At 40.2% G+C, this 20,682-nt stretch overlaps 2 protein-coding genes across 2 annotated transcripts; one reads left to right on the top strand and one right to left on the bottom strand.

The window, feature by feature from the left end:
- Positions 1–109: 109 nt before the first annotated feature.
- LOC147798118 (nucleoside diphosphate-linked moiety X motif 6-like) lies at positions 110–14,037 on the bottom strand. The gene is made up of 7 exons (XM_087141361.1): positions 13,626–14,037; positions 9,726–9,857; positions 6,821–6,912; positions 5,976–6,081; positions 5,004–5,114; positions 4,357–4,559; positions 110–3,460 (listed from the first exon to the last, which is right to left on the bottom strand). The coding sequence occupies exons 1-7, from the start codon at positions 13,639–13,641 to the stop codon at positions 3,278–3,280; spliced, it is 843 nt and encodes a 280-aa protein (XP_086997487.1). The 5' UTR covers positions 13,642–14,037; the 3' UTR covers positions 110–3,277.
- A 1,094-nt stretch (positions 14,038–15,131) lies between these two features.
- On the top strand, positions 15,132–19,266 carry LOC110987823 (uncharacterized). Its single transcript, XM_087141757.1, has 4 exons — positions 15,132–15,402; positions 16,552–16,784; positions 18,074–18,184; positions 18,786–19,266. The coding sequence occupies exons 2-4, from the start codon at positions 16,592–16,594 to the stop codon at positions 19,133–19,135; spliced, it is 654 nt and encodes a 217-aa protein (XP_086997883.1). The 5' UTR covers positions 15,132–15,402; positions 16,552–16,591; the 3' UTR covers positions 19,136–19,266.
- The last annotated feature ends 1,416 nt before the right edge of the window (positions 19,267–20,682 follow it).

The raw sequence follows: 20,682 nt of genomic DNA, 5'->3' as shown, positions 1-20,682 counted from the left end.
CAGGCATCTGTATCTGTACACTGACCTGCGAAATTCTAAAACAAAAAAAAAGCGACAAAATAAGACACATGTACATCTATGCACCACAGAAAACACAAGTCAGTCAAAATACAGTAAATTTAATCCCCTCGCTGTGTTTATTTTAAAAATTACATACAAAACACAAACTTGACGTTTTAATCGAATTTATAAATGATGAATAAATAATAAAGATTTTGGCAATGAATTTAATGATTTTTGTAAAAGGTAGAGCAGACCACTGCAGGTATCTAAAAACCAAAGGTGACCAAATTATCCTTACAAATCACACTTGTTTGAAAGACAGCAATGGCACTGGTTGAAAAGCTAGTTCCAAAACTAGTTGAATTCAATATTCCTGGGAGGTAAAATCAACTATCCACCCTCAAACTGTGTTAGATTCATAAAATCAACAGCTAAAATTTCAATAGGTCAGTTGTAATATGTAGGTGTCTTAAATTTTCAGCAATTCTGCACCTCCCATAAAAACTAAACAAGAGGCAAGATGGTCCACCCTACCTTTCAATCAAGACAATAAAGATTTATTCTGAAATCAGCATTAAGGTTGGTGATGTTGGTTGGTAACAGGATACACAGAAACCTTTAGACAAGTTCTACAATTATTTTCAGGAAAAACCAACTTTAAAGGGACTGTAACTTTTGTCATACATGTACAAATGCAGACATGCAGAAACTGTTTGAAAATCATTTAAAAATCACTTGTACAATCTATACAGTGAAATTATGTTTTGTACATGAGGTAGATACTGATCTGTGCATGCATACACTCAATTGTAAATACATGTATCTGCATAAATTGAATCTATAATTCTAAAAATGCACTTTAAACCTTTTTGCCGAATAGATATTTGCATTTCCTCTGAATACACTCCCTGTGGTGATCAACTTTGACCTCTGACATGACCTGTTCCTAGTAGATGACTCATCTGAAAGTTCCCACACAATAGTATCTTTCTGATGGTCATACAAATCAACACTGACACAATGATTATTGGTCTGACAATATGCATAGATATATAGGTCTACAGTGTAAAGGCATTGAATCCCTGCACAGCATGAACTGCGGAAATTGTACATGTGCACAATGTATGCAAAGAATGTGCTTTCCAGTGACCTAGCCTTTCAACAAACCACATTTTGTCTCCTCAGTGGCTGAGATGTAATAAAACTACTGTACACTTACAGTCCCAAATGGGAGCACCCACTGTCCAGCCATCAAGAAAGCCTGTAACTGCACTGATTGGATAAATGGGTTCTCATTTAGTTTCCATGGCTTTATGTCATCCAGAAGGTATCCACAATGCTTTGGATTGCAGTAATACTAACATATTGGTTGTAACAGATCAGAGCCTTAAAAAAACATATCAGGTTTAAGAAATACAGGTGATTTGGGCCACCAAAAGGGTGCTGTAGAAAGGCCATTTTTCAAAGTGCATTGTGGGAAATGGTTGACCAATTCCATTCCCCACACTGTATTGTGAATTAACCCCTACATATATTAATTAAAATCATTTTGCACACATTTTCTGATCCACAGAAGAATTTATGGCAAGACTGTCACACTTGCAATCACAGTACAAACCCTGGCGGCCCTGAGTCCTCCAACAATTTGAAGGTTGAACAGACTATGCACGCATGGTAAATTGTACTGTAGGTACATATTCATGTACATATATTTATTTACGTGCACATATGCATATTCATATACATGTATCTGTTTGTGTAATATTTACATACACATCTCGAAAGATAGCAATTTCACAACACTGATGTCTGTACATATCATTTTTCCTCCATTTTCTACATTCACATAAAAGTCTCTGTCACTCATTTTTCCCACTTTGCAACTCTGCACAGATCTGTCCCAGTAACTGCAACCCACATTGTGTCAGCTTAAAAGGTGGAATGGACCATTTGTAGCTATTGGTAACATCATTAACAACTGTACATGTACTTGGTTTTAACATAGTAACGTGCTAAACTCCCTTGTACGTAGTTATTCCACCTGACGTTATAATTACCGTATGGTTAAGGATAAAAGGTGAAAAGTCAGACATGGCAAGTTTTGAACTGAGTCACAAGACCTAGAAATACTGCTTGTTTCTTGAATCGTGAGGTTTTCACAAAACTAAAACTTCATCAGGTTGGTTTAATAGGTAGAAATAAGCACTGAGGTAAATTTGTGCAGTTTTGTGCCTTCCAACCCCCCCCCCAAATGCACAAATGGTCCATGCTACCTTCAAGGTACGGTCAGGTAATTCATACAGCTGAAGTCTTTCTGTGCAGGTCTGGCCAGTGGCGGCCTACATGTAGATACCTGATTGGATTCACCTCTGGTGTTGTACTCCTGAGCACCGACACTTTCAAAGACTAATACGTACATTGCATTGCAATGTGCAGGGGACTTCTGAAGTTGAATACAATGCTGATGATGTTTCCAAAACATCGGCAGGAGCAACGTTTCTCTCACTGCATCTCTTTGACTGTCAACAGTGAAGTGACCCAGCCCCCCTCGTAAAAAATTCAGCATTTAACTGCTGACAGAAACACGTCCTTTGTCACTATTTTACCTTGTACATGGGTACATGTACATGTATATGACTGGTCTCCTGAAAGGACTTGTGAAAGACACTTGTGATGGACTCATCCCTAACACTGCCCTGCTGATTTTCAACGGTCTAAACCATCCAAAACCTGTTTAATACAGATGGGACGTTTGTGCCTCTTTCCAACAGTGCCTTACTGATTTGTTGCTTTTGCAGATGTCTTGTTTGGATTTTCTTAAAGATGCTCAATGTGTAATCATTCCCATCAAGTCAACAAAGTCCATTTTCACTACTGTATTTATAAACTAATGTTTGAAGTGTTTTGCCCGCTTATCAAACAAGTACATACTGTGAAGAAGTGTGAATTGATGTTCATTTGAACTGCACTTTTTGGTTTTAAAGCCAAGATAAGCTCAGACATTTTTGACAGTTGTCACTCTTCCGGCAAATCAGGTGATCAGAAAAGCACAATTTCCTAGCACACAAAAGGTAGGATTCTGGTCCGAGGTACTTGTAAATTCAGTGGCTTTGCTTTACAATGATCCTGAGATAGAAAAAATGCATTGCAACAACACCAGGATTCACTGCACATGACATTACCAAAAACCATTTTTAAACTTTTAAAATGGCTTCTTGAAAGATTCTCACTGTGGGCGGACCCTACTTTGGTTCCACTCGAGGACGCTCCCTTGCTAGTCTGGTTTCGATCCCTCGGTGTGAATGGAGTAGAGTAGCTGGTATACATTCTGGAATGATGACCAGACTGGATCAGGCTGGATACTGGGCTTGGGATCGCCATCACGGTACTGAACGAAGCAGCGAGCAATCTTCTGGTTGAAGTCGGACACTTCTGGGTTGACTAAATATTCATCCAACTAAGTACAAGAAGAACAAAAAGGGAATTTCAGAGAGAGGGAAATATCTAGGATAACAAAATGGTAAAATTAATCTAACTTGCAACAGTAAATCCATTAACCGACAGACTTCAAGCCTGAAACAGTACAATTCTGGTACTTCAACAACTATGGGGCAGCTGTATTCAAATATTTAAAGCTACATGCAAGACTTGTAAACTCATCCAACAAATACTTTATCGCTGTGTTTCAACTCTAAATTAAATTCAAGATGGGCTGCTCATAAAGGATACTGTTTGCATGCTGAACCTGGGTTCAATTTAAGTGCAAGTAATGATGTGTCCTCACTTCGCTCTTACGGGATGGCAAAAGAGCACCCCCCGCTACAGCTCACCACAGACCCATTTGCTATTTTACATACCTCAACTTCAGCTCAGCCTTTTATTTTTAGACTCACTTGTCTGCCAGAATACTAAAGATTTCTGACATTGGACAATCTGGCTTAATATCAGACAAGTTCTAACTGCAAGAACATGAAACCTTGTGACTGTCACAAAAATACCGGTAGGAAGTTTTAAATTGGCTTGGCAAATACCAGTAACTTTCCCTGAGGGTAAAAAGAGACCAAATCTAGAGGCTGAGCTAAGCTTTGTGGAAAGGGCCGTAAAGATCAAAGGAAATCCTTCATATCCTATCATAAGCATCCCCTCACTGTCCAAGAAGAGAAAGGTTGGTGGGAATTGTTTCATCTGGGTGTCCGGCACACATGGAAAGACCATACATTCCAACCTAACCTGGTTGTGGGTGCATAACAAAGCGCATAAACCTGTACACACACAAAGGGAGTTCCTGCTACAAGGGTTATCCCGACTGTGTAAGTGCACGCCATTTTGTTTCTGCACGGAGCGGATACTCACATCCATCCATTTACATTCCTCTATCTCTTGAGGGCAAGCAGTGATCTCAGTGGTCAGTGCTTTCATGTGACAGACAAAGTAAATATCGGAGAGGCCGAACCGGTACTTGTGCTGGTGGCGGAAACTCAGGATAGAAACAAACTCGGCCTTGATGCCCGTCTCCTCAAGAACCTCCCTCTTGGCCGTTTCAGCAAGCTCCTCCCCTGAATACAAAAAATAAATGAGCCAGTCAGTATTTTGAGAACATCAAGAACAAGCATCAAGAGATATCCCCTACATGTACACTGTGGATCTTTCTGAATTAGCTGGTTTGTCAAAGCAGTTTTTGCGAGATATCTAAACCAAACCTATGGTGGAATTATGACAATTTTTGGCTTGACAGAAACCTTGTATACTAATACCAGAATCTTGCTTTAACTAGAATTGCATTTGCTGAATCAGAATAAGTTAAGTTATGGTCCTCAACGCAGTCCAACAATCTTATTCAACCCTTGACCAACGAATCTCTAAGTACCATTAACTTCATGGTCACTTCTGGATGACATCTTGCTGGGAGTCATACCGCACCAACCTGCCCTTCACTGTTCTAATCACTTTCACTCACTGACCCTACCCAGCCCTCCATTTTCTTCAATGATGAATCTCACCAAGGTCTGAATGTCCTCCGGGTAGCTTCCACATAGGCTTCTTGCCGTGATTGTACTTCTCCTTGATGACCAGCAGCTGGTTGTTGTCATTGGTCACAAAACCTCCAACCCCTTCAATACCAGAAATGGACAGCATTTGAAGAATGAAAAGACAAAACCAGCAACTGTACATTAAACTGCATGTAAAAGTTACTGCGGTTGTGGCACCCTACACCTGCACACAGGTGGTCAGGTGCACCAACATTCACCCCAACCCCCGAGGGTGTATGGAAAATCACATTGAAATTGGAGGATTGGGACTGTTAGAGCTGCCTCTTCAACTTATAGAGTTAAGACAAAAATGCATACGTGCCAGAAGTTTAAGGTTGCATGTGTGAGGGGGTGCCAATAAAGGGATAGGTGTCTGGTAGGATTAGTCTGACACTGCATATACCGCTCACATGTAATTGGCAGAGGACTACATGATACTGCAAGTACATGTACCTATCTCGGTGGCAACATTTACACCAATATCACTCTTAATATAGGGCATTACCCTGGAATATAGTGGTTCTTAAATCCAACTGGATTCCACAAATGAGTCTCAGGACATCTTTGGCATCTTTGTTTTCAGTTTGCATTTTGAAAGAGCAAATACATGTACATGGAGCTCTTTGTTTGGACAGGTCAGTCATTCTGAGAAAATGACCAAACTGGACAATATACATGTATAGCGATAAAAAGTTCCTACATATGCATGCCCATTTAGATCCAATCCACTGTGAAAGATTTTATGCCTGTTATCTCAAAAGTAAATGTTTCTCTTGTGACTTGTTTTATTTGTAGGTTCACAAATGTTGATGATTATGTTCAGGTTCATGTCAAATTTCTTCTCCTTGGGCAATCATTTGCCACATTTTCAAACAATGTCCTTCACTTTTTCTTCAAATTCAGGTGATTGAAGTGTTAACAACCAAAGGCCAATGTGCCTACCTATGTAAGTGTGGGAATAGCCTGGAAGCTGATTGGGCTCGTCGCTAGGCAACCATCTTATCATCATGACGTACGATGGCTGCGCATGGTGGAAGACAAACTTGTGCTACATGTGTGAATGAGTGATGGACAAGCTCTGATTACAACCTCACATGACACAGGGAATGCATCTGTACTCGTAGCTGCCTTTCCCAAGAACATATGTGAATGATATTGTTACTCTATCCAGTGGAATTCAACATTTCAAACACCATTATTTGGAGCCTGAAAGAATACTTTCAGTTATAATTTCTCCTATTCAATGCAAATATGCATTCCACTTCCTGGCTCAGTGGACAGATCTAGAGATGGGGTAACTAATAAAGTTAATGCAAGTGATTAGGTGCTGAGCTCCAGAAAATGACAGGAGCTGGTAAAATCTCATTTTACATGTACAAGTTAAGAGATAATTACATTTGGTAAAGCACACTGCTGCTTATTCTATCACACTGGGGTCATTTCAAGTCTGCCTCACCCACAATCCTCTGTATTTACACATGAACATGTACCCTACCATGCCTACTGGTTTGTACTCTCCAAGATTAAGCATGGACGGACGATAAACTCGAGTTAGCAAAACAAAGCAGCATGTATAAGAAAATGTGCTTTTGACCCAAACAATCCCAGAGATCCTTCAACATTGACCCTGATCTTCTGGAGAATATGGGAAACGCCAAACGTCTGAGGATGGTAAGAAGTTTGTCACTCTTATTCTACACAGGGTTTGATGTTTCACTGTTTGTGGGTGATTTCAGGAAGGTTTCTTGACAAAGTCCTTAGAAGTACGACAAGGACCATAAACGTACCTTGACAGCTTCAGGAATAAGTTCAGTCTCCTGAAGAGATATCTTCAACCAGATGCCTCTCTTACACAGGGACTTCCAATATTCCACGGAGTCTGTGAGATTAGAATGGAAAGGTAGATTTTTCAAAGGAAATAAAGTAAATGTCTTTTTCCAGCCTGAAGCAATGGCAAAAAATGTAGGAACTGTTCAGCAATTAAGGATTATGTAAACTTAACCAAGGGACTGAGAACAGATATCCTTATGTACGTGTACATGTATTAGTACATTACCTGCATTACTTGGTCAATCTTTAGCTAGCATTATGGAGCATCTACCACATGTACATGTAGCTTTAATTTACATCTACGTGTTGCTCAAATTAATGAGAATCACGTGCAGGTACATGTTTATGTACATACAGTACAAGTGCATAATGTTTTTCTTAAAAGGAACCCACATCTGATTCGCTCAACTTCAATAAAATACCTGTTTCTCAAGATTTGAGGGACTGTTTGAACTTTTTTCTGTTGAGAGGTACACACCGCAATTTCTGTTATTGCTTGAAGCAAGTATTATTTTCTACAAATAAAAAACTAGACAACTAAATGTATATATGTGCATAAATGTCTAAACAAGTTATTTTGGCATAAAGAAAAACTTTGGTAAGTGTGCATTATTATTTATTTTTTTCTGGTAATGACACCAAGGACAATGACACCAAAAGTGCCCTAGGCACTGTTGCTCGCAAGCCTGAAGAAACCTGTAGAGAGGAGACAATGAGAAGCAGAACTTTAAAGTTTTCGAGGTGGGAGGAAAACCCCCGAGGAATATTCTACATGTAGGTAAAAGCCACAGAATCAGGTACATATGGGGACTGAAAACCCAATCCACATGTGGACTGAGCCGGGAATCGAACCCAGACTGCAGAGTTGGAAGGCAAGGAAAGAACCACTGCGCCAACCCAACTCCCCCCCCTGTACTTATGGGGGGGTCTTAAACTTCTCTTAATCCTACCAACCTTAACAGTCCTCAATCCTCTAACGAGCAAGGATCGAGCACTGTTGGAGTTAATATAGCCAGCCCAGCCTACTGGAATTTCTTTCATTTCAACTGCAAAGATCACAAAGTGGTTTTGTTTCACACATGTACATGTACATTGTACATAACTATACATGTGCATCATGTCCATGTACATGTACACTACTGCACCAACAGTAGATATACATGTACATACATGTGCACACCAGAGTGTTTATTAAATTATCACACACCCCACATGTACACTAGCTGTTACATATATAATACAGTTAAACATCAATCTTTTTGACCCAGTATCAGTTCATACAGGTTGTTGAGGGCCATCCAAGCCCAAATTTTACGCAAGTCACATGTACATGCACATGTATGCTTGTACCCTGGTACATATTCATGTTGACCACTGTCTCACCATTGCCCAATACTAGCTAAATGGAAATACGGTACTTATTGTATGTTAATCACCTGCATGGGTGCCTCCTTAATAAACAGCACCATTAAACCATCTGTGCACAGTCACAAGAATTAAAGTAAACACAGCATGGATACATGTGCATGTGGTAAGGAATTGTACAACCCACTGGGTTAACACCTGACCCTGCCATACATGTACACCTAGTCAAGGATGCAGTGAGTGATTATACCCTGATGTTTAAGTACCAATTATCAGATTATCTGGTTTAATTTTCATGACAATCTGCCATTAATGATGCTGCATCCCCTCACCTTCCCTAATCCCTATACCCTGCTTGATATTGTCATTATATTGTGTGGAAATCAGATATACATGCACAGTATACACTGTTGTTTTTGAAGTACTGAATAGTTTAGGAATCCCATTGGGGTACAGTCCATCATTTTTGCCGTTTGTGCATTATGTTCCTTTAGGCAAGCAAAATGCTCAAAAAAATCTGAAGTAAAAATGCGTAACAACTTACCTGATGAAGTTTCAGCTCAAAAATTGCTGTCTATTAATATAGATATTATTCTCGGATCTCAATCTCAAATAGAAAGTTGCTGAGTCATGTTTTACATTACGCCTGAATTAAGGGGCTACAACACTTTCTCAATCAGCCAAATGTAGCTATGCGATGTCGCGCACTGAACTGACAAATAATTGCAACCAAGCACCCATGTGGGTCATGTCAAAGCTGCTGTGCACTTTGCTGAATTAATAAAGGCACTACTGAGGGCAATCTCCATAAGTGTATCTTTAGACGCATCGTTGGAAATATGGCATTCTATCATTGTTTCCTTTTCTTCAAAATGAGAACTTAAATTGAAAAAATATTTGAAAATATGGGAGTTTAGTCCCATACATCTTCAAACCAAGTATGTTTTCGCTTGTCATTTACTTTTGGATAATTACGAATCATGATGGATTGTACCTTTAATTACCGGTATGCATGATGACCACAGTACTAAAATCAGCCCTCTGGAATAAGATTTGATGGTACATGTAAATGTACAAAGGTAAGATTACAAACTACATGTACATGTAAATGTGAGACTTCAGACACTCCCAGTTTTGTAAAATTGAAGTTTAAAGGAGAAAAGCACTCGGAAAGTCCTTGGTCAAGTACTTTTCAAGTACATGTACTTTTGTCCTAAAACCTTAATTTTTAATGAAATAGTGACGGTCTGAAGTCATCATTTTATTTTGTAATTTTACCTTTGGGCACGATCATCAAAGGCCCATGTACATATACATGTACTTCAGCTTTGTTCCATCCTAACTAGCTCAATATGTGTCAGAGAACTTGGTCCTCGACTACAACACTGGTGACACCTTGTACCACTCTTAAAAATAATCCATCGAGGGCCACTGAAATGTGAAACAAAAAATCAGGCACTCTCAATTTGTCTTCACAAAATTAAACCGTGGCATTACCTTCTAATCTCTTGCCAAAGTCCTCCACTGAGCTCCACTGCTCTGCTGCTAGCGTGACCTTCACACCCCCAAAGCTGTCTGCTACACCTTGCAACAAATTGTTGGCATTCTCAATCAGGCCACTAGTTTGAACTGGTCATTTGAAAGTAATGAAATGAGAAATACATTTATTCATCATAACTAATTACAATACCATGGCTGAGCAAAAAAGGGAAAGAATTCAAAACAGATGACACCAAGTTTTCTTTCAGTTAAAAAGTAGAATTTAGCAGGGAAAATGAGGTAATCACGTAGAAAACAATTTTTCAGACCAGTCTTATCAGCTTCTAGGGTTTGTGCACATGGTGTCAAGCAGTGTCTATACATGTACCGGTATGGACGCTGCTTCCCCAAAAAGTAACAATTGGATACAAATGCACTGCTATTCAATGTTGTGTACAATGTACATGTCATTATCCGGCTGCTTTTTAAAAAATATCATCAGCACTGAAGTGATTGAATATATAAAAAGCACAATAAGTCATTAAGAAAACAGCGTAAGAAAAACGGCAGTAAAGAAAACACAATTCTTATGAAAAGGGCATAAAATTTAACAACTGGTTAACCAACCTGAACATAAAATTGATTATAAAGATACACGTACATGTACATTTAACCCTAACACTCCCAAATCCTCCAATTTTAATATGATTTTACACACGCCCTCGGGGGTTAGGGTTAAATCTTAATTGCACATTTGAATTAATTCTCGTTTGATATTCTCTTTAAGTTGTGTTGCAACGGAGTTCCACAGTGTTGGTCCGGAATTAGCAAATGCCCCAACAGTATCACTGAGTTTATTAATGTGACTGAGAAATGTAAAGTTTCAAGGAATCCTGACTTCGCAAACTGTGAGCACACTTCACGATCTTGACTTCACGATCAAGTCTGTCAAATAAGCTGGTGCCTTGTTATGTACGACCTTCCAAGAACCAGTATCTTGAACTGTACATGTGCACGAACTGGAAGCCAACTGCAAATCTTTAATTGTGAGATCCATACATACAGTGTGTAATCCCCCAACTATCCAAGTGGCATTGTTTTACAATTGCTTTAATTTGTCAAATCAATACACTGAGACACAGAGTTAACATACATGTCGTTCAAGTACGAGGTTCAGCAGCTCCTTGGTTAAAATATTTCCGAATTCGATGCATGTTTGTATTGGTGCAATTGCACTTATTTACAGGCATGATTTACATGTGTATCAATACACAGTCTGCAATCCAACCAAATACCCAAACTACCAGTAGTACATGTACAAACACTGTCAACAATTTTTATACTGTGGTCAATTCCAACTTTAACTTGTCCGATATTAATTTCATCTACACGTATGGTAGATGTTACTGAGATCCAAACAAAGTGACCTCTGTTTCAACTTGAGTTCCAACATCCAGGCTTGAACTGAGGCAAAACAGTGCTCACCATCTTGCGGTGAATCTCTTTAATTGCTTGGTTTAGGAGCGACAAATTGCAATAACTGAGTATCATCAGCATACCCATAACTACTAATTATTAAAAACCTTAAAAAAAAAAGAATTTGAATCAGCCATTAAAAAAGCATGGGGCCCAAAAATGAACCTTGTGGAACAGCAAACTTGATTGACAAAATACTACCTGATAAAACTGCTGAACTAGACACTCTTTGATAACGATTACAGAGGTGATGATGCAAGCAGGCCTAACTGCAGTATCACAAAGTCCAAAATTGTTCTCCATAATTTGGAGTAACAAGTTACATGTAAATGTAAAGTGTCTGGTCAACTTTATCAAATGCAGCACTAAGACTGGGTAACACCATCATATTCATACCGGTATTGATGAGTTGATTATCCATGCATTGGAAGATACATGTATATCCGAAGCAATTCCACAAAGCATAGTCTCTTTATTTTGAAAAATTGATTGATACACTAGAAAAAGATCATTCTTGCTATTTGTTCCACTAATTTTGATATGGACAACTTCCTGAATGGTCTATCAGGTCAGGAATTTCGTTTTTGAAGGGGCATGGCAATTTCTCATTTGCAAAGGGCACTTGAAAATCAACTTGTCTATGGGCACATTTCAGTGGGCACTGAGGCAAAGACCAGCCCTGGACACAAAGGCAATTGCCTCCAGTGTCTATGTGAAGTTACAGCCATGGTTTATAATTCAATAGCTTAACCCCAACATCAGCTTCTTTATCAAAGGAACCACCACTTCCTGTTTCCATGCATTACAATGCAGCAAAACCACCAATTCTGAAGGAACAATTAACAAAATAACAATGTACATGAATGTAAGCACCAGGTACCGTACATTTTACTCTAAAATGTACACAGGTTGGCAGGGATTTTTTTGGTTCAATTAACAACCTGATTATCTTGAATTGAATTGTTTCAGATTCAATGCAGGAATTAAATGATTTATGATCACGATTAAATTTTACTTAATTGTTAAGGGTACAACTCTTCTAAAGAATATAACAGGGTAAAACTTTGCTATAAATACATGTACAGACATTGGTTTTTATCAACCTTTTTTTCTATTTTATTTTGGATTAAAATGCTGGTCATTATGCAGTGAAAAAATTCCTTGTACAATGTACAGTACATGCTTAATGAGTTTAATCACACAGGAGTCATTCCCAAGGAGCTGGATCAGGAATAAACCCGAAACATTTTGTGTTACCGAAATACGGTATAAAGAAGTCTCAAATATCCAAAGCTACACATGTATGTAAACGTATGTATATTTATAACCCTAACAGCCCCGAATCCTCCAATTTCAATATGATTTTGCGCATTCCCTAGGGAGTTAGGGATGTCCGTTGATGGTAATGAAATTTGCATGCCCTGATACACGTACTGGTACACAGCAGTACAAAAAAGTCCCCTCATTTACATGTACTGTAGCTCTCAGCTAACATGTATCCATGTAGAATATTTTCTACGAACATTTTATCCAAGTGTCAGCTATTTGTAGCCTCATATAAAGGAACCATTTGGCAAATACTGGTATGTACCGGTACATGGACATGTACGGTATGTGTGATTGATCGCCTTTTTTCACTCACACTAACAGATCCTTCCGGGAAAGAGTTCCATATATGGTGTGAATACAACTTGACATCCCCCCCCCGCACAAACCCTATGAGACTGGTCTGAATAGTTCTGTTTAGCTAAGTACACGACTTGGTTTTTCTGTAATAAATTGAACTTTTCTGGACATGTTTTTGCTTTCTGAAGGCAAATACGAGTAGGTCACTGAAGGGAATAACTATTGGTGTCCGCAAATGGAACTATTCCCTCCTTCTATTTTGCAGCTCCCAGTTAAGAACCCCTCCCATTTTGGGAGTACAGGTAGGATCTACACACGTACAGATACCATGTTGGCTTGGCGTACATACAGTACATGTATATGTACTGCAGATGTGTAATGTTGAAAGGTTTAAGTGGTCATTAATTAGCTATTATGTGATTTTAATCAACTTGATTTAAATCTCTTAATTTCAATAACATTTTATTTTTTATAAAAAAAAGAAAGAAACAATTTCGGACTAGGCAGGCCCATAGGCTGGGGGGATTCAGGGGGGAGGTTCGAACAAACACCTGTTCGGTCGCCAAATTGATTTTAGCACCCCCGTACGAATAAGTGAACAAAGCTACATGTAGAGGGGAACAAATTGTCGCAAGCATCCACTTGCCAAATGTTGTGCAACATGAATTTGTTCCCCTCTGTTAAATCTACTGAGCATGCGCACATGAAATGTGAAAAAAGCTCATTAACAACATGATTAAGACATGTACATGTATATATATAGGCCTAGGCCTAAATAAATGTACATGTAACTGTAAGATAACTTATATGACTTACCAGAATTTGAATCCATTTTAAATCTTTTAAGAACAAAGATGATTTGCCAATTTCAGCGGTGCTGGTTGGCTGGGAAGACTAAATACACAAATGATTTGGCCAAAAATTAAACAGATAATTTAGTCCACATGCTCCCCGCTTTGTTTTCGTCTTGTCACTGGTTGTTCACCGTGTTTAGGCCGTTGTTCATGTTGTTTTTGTTACACCAGGACACTATACACTTCACACGATTCACAGCAAGTACCTAACAACCTCCGGGGTGACCATGCTATCACAGCAGCATCATTCACGGCACTAATTTCTGAACTAGGACACATACAGCAAAATATCAGAACATGCGATTCACTGAGTGCCAAATCCGTCCCACAGCTGTTTCTGATTTTGCAACGAAAGTGTCAAAACAATGGATGGGGTCAAGAGAGGGCGCTCGTTGTAGTTTTCTTGGCCTGGCGCGCCGGTGCATGACGTCACTACGCAAAACTCGTGCTGTATCGAAAGCCCAGTTTAAAAACACACATATATGCAGGATAAGGGACCAACTACAGGAATTGCATTGTAATACGACACAGATCAAAAACTTCCTCTTGGCTCCCTAGGAAGTTTGTGAGAGCGCTGTTAAAGGGTGCCATAATTGAGGTTGTTTAATTACTCCTGTTTGTTTGTCTGCGCGTGACATATGATCTGGTTGTCAGTAACGAAATCATATAGTCTAAAAGAAAATCCTCTTGGGTATTTCATGACTTTTGTGATAAAGTCTGAAGTGTAGGGACATTGCTGTTGCACTATGAATAAAATGTACGTAGTTCTGTGTTTGATAGAAGAGCTTTGCATATCGACTGCTTTCATGATTACTTTTTTCCTTCAAGAAATGGAATTTGTCCCTCAAGGCTGTAGTTTCTGAGGACGCCTACATGTATGTATTGCAGTGCCCCGGGTAGTTAGTTGGGTCAATACATCAAAGTTGAGTATTACAAGCAACATCTTGCGTGTCTGTCTACGTCTACATACCACGTCCATTGCTTGTTGAATTCATGTTGAGAATGGCTTCCTTGTACCGTCCCATTCAAACCATCCCTATCACATTAGTAGGCTACTTGGCAACTAAATTTAAACCCGTAGAGAGAGTATCTCGAACGTAAAGCCTGTGTAAATATTAATACGCCTTTAGTTTTGTTTTTGGTAGCCTGCAGTATTTTAGTACATGCAGTATCCGGTTCGTAAGTGTGACGCCACTTCAGTTTAAACCACGCCCACTGCACAAGATACACGACCATCGCAGGTACGTTAGTTCGCGGTAAATTGACGTTATTTCATCTTTTGATTTCACGTGTCGAGTCATCCTGAAAGACTCTTCCACAGAAATTTGCAGCCTGAAAGTCTGAATTTAACACACCTTTATATATTTTGTGTCTTGACTCCTTACTTTCAATCGTCTGATCGTATTAAGAATTGAATCTGACACATACAGCCTCGTTTTCAAACGCGGGAGTGCGCACATCGACGCTAAAAGCGCCGTATTGGGATCCTCTATGGGTTTGCAACATTACGTGTAACTGAAATAGGAGGTCACCAACCTGTGACATTATTGTTCAAAATACTGCGCCATTAATAGACTCCTTGTATAAGCGGCTAAACTGTGAACGCCATGTTCCAGGAAGTGGGTCGCTAAAATAATTCTCAGTGCAATGAGTGAAATCTTGGCAGAGAAATTTCTCGCTACAAAACCATCTGCAACTCTCTCTTAGTTTGAGAAACTTAGAATCAACGTTGAAGAGTGGTGAGTACACATTTTAGTTACGAGTCAAAGTTTAATAATAATAATAATAATAATGAATTATTTAAAAAAGCTTTCCATATCAATGACATTTCAAAGCGTTGTACATTAAAATGCAAAAATTAAATTAACTTTAAACAATTAAAACAAAGTAACAGGAGTTATAAAACAAAATTAAGAATTAAGCAGTAAAAACTAAACATTTAAATTAAAATATTAGCTGATGCTTGGCACAAGAGAATTGGAGTAGAGGTGGACATGTGTTATGAATTGGTTAGTCATTTGTCATCCATTCTTCAGCGATAAAGTAGGGAAAAGATCGAGCGTGTCAGCAATTGCATCACGAACGAGGGAGGCTAGCCCTGTTTCCTGGTTCGTTGGTTCTTATGGGTGCGGTGGAGAGGGTGTTTTGGGCGTGGAGGACGCAAAGTGGCCACCTGCTTTTCTGCTACCAGAAAAGTAGGAAAGGAAGTTTTATCACAGTTTTTATAACGTTCGATCGCTGGCAGCCGAAAAGTGGCCAATCTGCTTTTCTCCTTTCGAGCAGGCAGAAAGGAGGATCAGACGTTTTGACAACAACCCTGAATTGTACATTTTTTCATAACAGAAAAGCAGATTTAGGTGGCTTTAAAGTGGTTTTTTTGCCATCCAAGGGCCATGAACGGGGTCGTGAACCCTTGTTATGACCATTTCCTTTCCATGAGATTGAAGACGTCTACCAATAATTACGGTACATCTATCTTTTGTAATGAAAGATTCCAATGTTTCCCAAGCAAGCCTGTGTGTCTATTGGATGATAGCTGTAAAACTGCATTTCATTTCAGCTGCTATTTGCTCTGCCTCACAGGGACACTGATACTGCCGTGTGGGATTGGTCCCCAGGAAGCATGGTTAGGTATTGGTTTCTACGTCTTCACTCCCCAAAATGGAAACGGTCGTAACCTACCGGTTCATGATCCCATTCACTGCCCACTGAGGACAAAAAAGCGGATGGCCACTTTTCGGCCACCTATTTCAAAATCTGCCTTTCTGGTATCACAAAAGCAGAAAAGTTGAATTCAACTTTGGTTTCAAAGACAAACGAGTTTGAAGTCAGGAAATAGTTGCAGGAACGTCACAGTTGTCATTTTTCCAGTATTCTGTTTTACACAGTTTGGAGGATAGTCATTTCAGTGACCTACTTTCGCCCACAATGACCGACGCCAATGCCTCGATGTCGTCGCTGACAGACTCTGATAGGTGCGCCACCGCTCTTAAGCTGGTCCTCCAGCTGATCGAAGCGCCAGATGTGACCTTCGACAAGAGAATCGCCGTTCTGAACAAGATCAAGGAGACCTGGGAGAGGAATGAAGAGGTTGTCGTGATAGCAGTGGACGAGTTAGCTGGTAAGATCAAATACATGTATTTGTGGAACCATGTAACACCACTCCCTGTGAACTGGAGGTTCGGAAACTGTGTACCGGTGTGCCAAGAAGGTCTACAAGATTGAAAACATTCTGCTACATTTAAATTACTCATCCCAGGACTGCTTGCTGTGTACTACAAAAGCAGAACAAGAAAGCATCACCCAGACTTATTTTCTGTTAATCCTGGGAAGTGACCCGCATCAGACTAAAATGTGGTCCTTCTCTTCAAAATTTGTTCCCCCCCACCCGGGCCCAGGTGGGCAGGTGTCTTTCGATAATCAACAGGTGTTCAGATTGGACAGACCACAGCTAGGAGATATGGTCTTAGATTTCTGGGTGCATTATGGCTTGGAAAATGATGCATGAGGACTGGGAAATTTGGGAGAATTTTATTGGCCACGATAACAACGTTCTCTTTGAATCTTGTTTCCAGTAGATGCAAAATTGGGGCTCGAGCCCATGTTCAACAATTAGGAGAAAAATGGATTTTTCTTATTTCACTTCCTTCCCAAAGTTTGCAACTCCCCAAAGTTCACCCCTAATTAGTACGGTTTCCAAAGGTTATAAAAGAATCCAGCCTCAAAGATTTCCCTCAAAACGTGTGTTCTGGATCTGCTCTTGCTTTTGCTAAGGCATGGTCAAACTTCAAGCGAATGTGACAGGTAATCGAATTTGACGTCATGAAAGATTTCCAGCAAAAGATTTCTTCTGTTCGAATGTGTTATACTTGAACAAAATCGCTGAGCGAATATATGAGGGGTCTGACGTCACAGATCCATCCCTATAGTCGGTTTTGCGACAAACTTAATATGAACCAGCCTTTATTAGCGGTAACTTAGTACAGTGTAGTAACAACACATAGATTTTTTTTTTGCCCACAACATAGTAGGATCATTAGTTCCTGTCAGATTTTCTGTCATTCAACTTAAGTAAAGGACCCTGAAATGCCCAGAATGCGTTCCCCTTTTTCCTCAATTTCCCTTTTCAAAAGACCAAATGCTTGCTTGCAAAGTGTAGCCCACATGAACAGAATACCAGAAACACAGTTCTGGTACAAAGTTGAATCTTTCCTTTGTCTAGAATCTTGCAGTTTAAAATACCAGCTCACAGATGTGAAAGAATTGTTGCATTTTTACCAAATGGATATTTAAAATGCAAGCTGTTAACCTAGTGTTATGAAACACAAATTTCAATTTGGGTTACAAAACGTTTTTCTTGCAGCTTGTTTTCCCTTTCCCCCACTCTTTTTTTATTGTTCTGTTCAAAAGAGCAAGTGGTTGGGGCAACTCGAATGGAAAGTAGGAAAGCCAACTTGACAAATCCACCCATGCCTGTTTTGGACTGCTACCAATTATTTGGTAGGAGCGGGGGTGAAATAGGTAAGTACTGGCTTGCGGCCACTTAGAATTTTTGGAGGGGAAATTTCAAAAATCATACGGACTGTCTTGAAAGTCTGCTTCTGTAATGAGCTACAAAATATTCATATAAATGCTGTCGAGTTACTATGAAAATCTCTCAACCTGTAACAACTAAGGTGCCTTATAATTATTTGTGGTTATTGACGTTTAGGAAATAATGGACATCTCGTAGACCTACTCACTGTTATTAAGAAACGGGTCTTTTCAGTCAAAACGCCGTCAACGCTCGAAACGAGGGAGTAGTACACACATGTATAACCGCGTCGGATTGAACTTTGCTTTTGCATGAAACCACAAGGTGGGGGTTAGTAGGGTTGAGTAGGCAACTCCATAACCAGCTATTGTTTTCCCAGCAGGGAACAATCTCACCAAGGAGGGTAATTGAGGAAATATTTATCCCCATAGGTTAAAACATACGACGTATACTCATCTTTGCCCGTATGGACACCTTTTAGGCAATATTTCATCGAGGAGAATAGCATACAGCCTAAAATATGGCCAACTATGTGCACGATTTGCTTATTTGCAATTCCGACTGCTATTTTTTGTCCTTTCTCCTTAGAACAATCGAGAAACGAGCCAAAGAGGAACGAGTCTGCTGACAAAAGAGAGAATATTCAAGCTGAGGGAATGAAAGGGAGACCAATTCAAGTTGAAACCCCGATGGAAGGTACTAGCAGTGATGCTACCAGGTCCATTAATGGTAACTCTGCACCAGAAACCTGTAAGCAACCTGGCAAGTTTGGGGATGATGGGCAAATCCACCATCAGTGCTCTCAGCAACAGGCGAGCCAAGGTCAGGAGGTCACTACCGATGACATACCGGGGAGAAATAATAACGCCTTCCGATTCCCACTCGACGGCTGGAGGGCGCCAGCTCTACACTCGCAGATTCAGCGGGGCCACATCTAGTAGAGAGGCAGCGCATGCTGCCCACAAGGAGGACCTGTCAAGTTCTGTCGAAGGCAGTGACAGTCACGCTTGTGGCACTCAAACCGAGGAGGAGCACAGGAATTATCTGGGTATCCACACCAGTAGAAGTTCACCGAACTGCTCCAAATCGAGGAAGCATCTTCGCACGACCAAGCTGATTTCTAAAAAGTACATCAATCAGTGTGATGTGTGTTCTAAAACTCTTCTAACTCGTCAAGGGTTCAAACGTCATCGTCAGTCGCACAAATGTAAGACTTGCTCAAAAACTGTCAGGGACATGGCCCATCATTTGCGAGTTCACTCAGGTGAGAAACCACACCACTGCCAGATATGCGGAAAGCGCTTCAAAGAGCTTTCAAGCCTCAAGAAGCACTGGGTTAAAGTCCACCGTCGTAAACTGTATATATGCAGGTGCTGCTCGAAAAAGTTCTTGGATCAACGTGCGCGAAAATTTCTTGAGAAGGAATACCATTGTGGTGACAATGAACAAACTGGCCGGCCATATCCTGCCGCAAAAGGAAAGGCCAGAGCAGCGCCCTCAGGTAGGAGAGAAAGTGATGGACCTAGTTGTAGCCAGTCTATCCAGAGCACTGATCGACCTCAACGACATCCTCATAACGTCCAAAAGTCGAAAAGGGTACCCAATCATCCAAAGGGACAACCGAAGGCTGCACGCCTTCAAGGACAGACGGCTCCTAGCAGAGAGACCTTGAAGGAGCACGTGCGACGTCATAGTGCGAAACAGCATCCCTCGAAATCATCCTCTCCAGTCACCACCGGCAAAGACGTCATCGAATCATCGAGCGAGGAGGAGTCTAACCTCACTGATGAAGCTGATGGAGAGGGGACCCCAATTGCAACCCCGACCAACCGTCGCTCTGGGTCTGAATCAAACCTTCAATGCAAATTCTGTGGGCGACATCTCTCGTCCAACACTCGGCTTCTTGAGCACGAGAACTGTCACAAGGAGGATAAGAAGTCTTTTCCGTGCCTGGAATGCAACGAGGTGTATTTCTCAGGACCAACCTTTTCAGCACATTTGGGAAAAAAACATAAAAACTACAAAGTTAGCCAAGAGGGTAAAATTTCCTGAGCAAAAACCTCCAAAAAACAAAAAACAAAACAAAAAACAAACAAACAATCAAAAAACAATGCTGAATACCAGAACTGCGACAGAAACAGCTCAGGATTAATGCTACTTTGTACGTGAGCAAGGTCACAGTGTTCACGGAGGCAGTTAAACGTTAATTGAGCCGTGTTCATAAAGTCCAAGAAACGACTGTTCATCCACCTCTGTGGATTTAACCTAAAGCTATGTCTTTACTGTATAGTTCATTGGTTTAGAAACTGTTGGTGACGATGCTTGCGCTTCTCGACGGAGCCACATAAAAGACACGTCACAGTGGACTTTTTAGTTCATGTTATTTATTCATGTTGACTGAATTTGTCTTATTCAATGTTCATTGCCATACGACAGTCATTTTTAATGACTTTAATATCATCGTTAACCTAAAGACAGATCGTCT

This window comes from Acanthaster planci, linkage group LG09 (assembly GCF_054643075.1).
Source record: "Acanthaster planci isolate LZ-2023a linkage group LG09, COTS_SCS, whole genome shotgun sequence".
Classification (NCBI taxonomy): Eukaryota; Metazoa; Echinodermata; class Asteroidea; order Valvatida; family Acanthasteridae; genus Acanthaster; species Acanthaster planci.
This window is presented reverse-complemented; position numbering and strand designations above follow the sequence as displayed.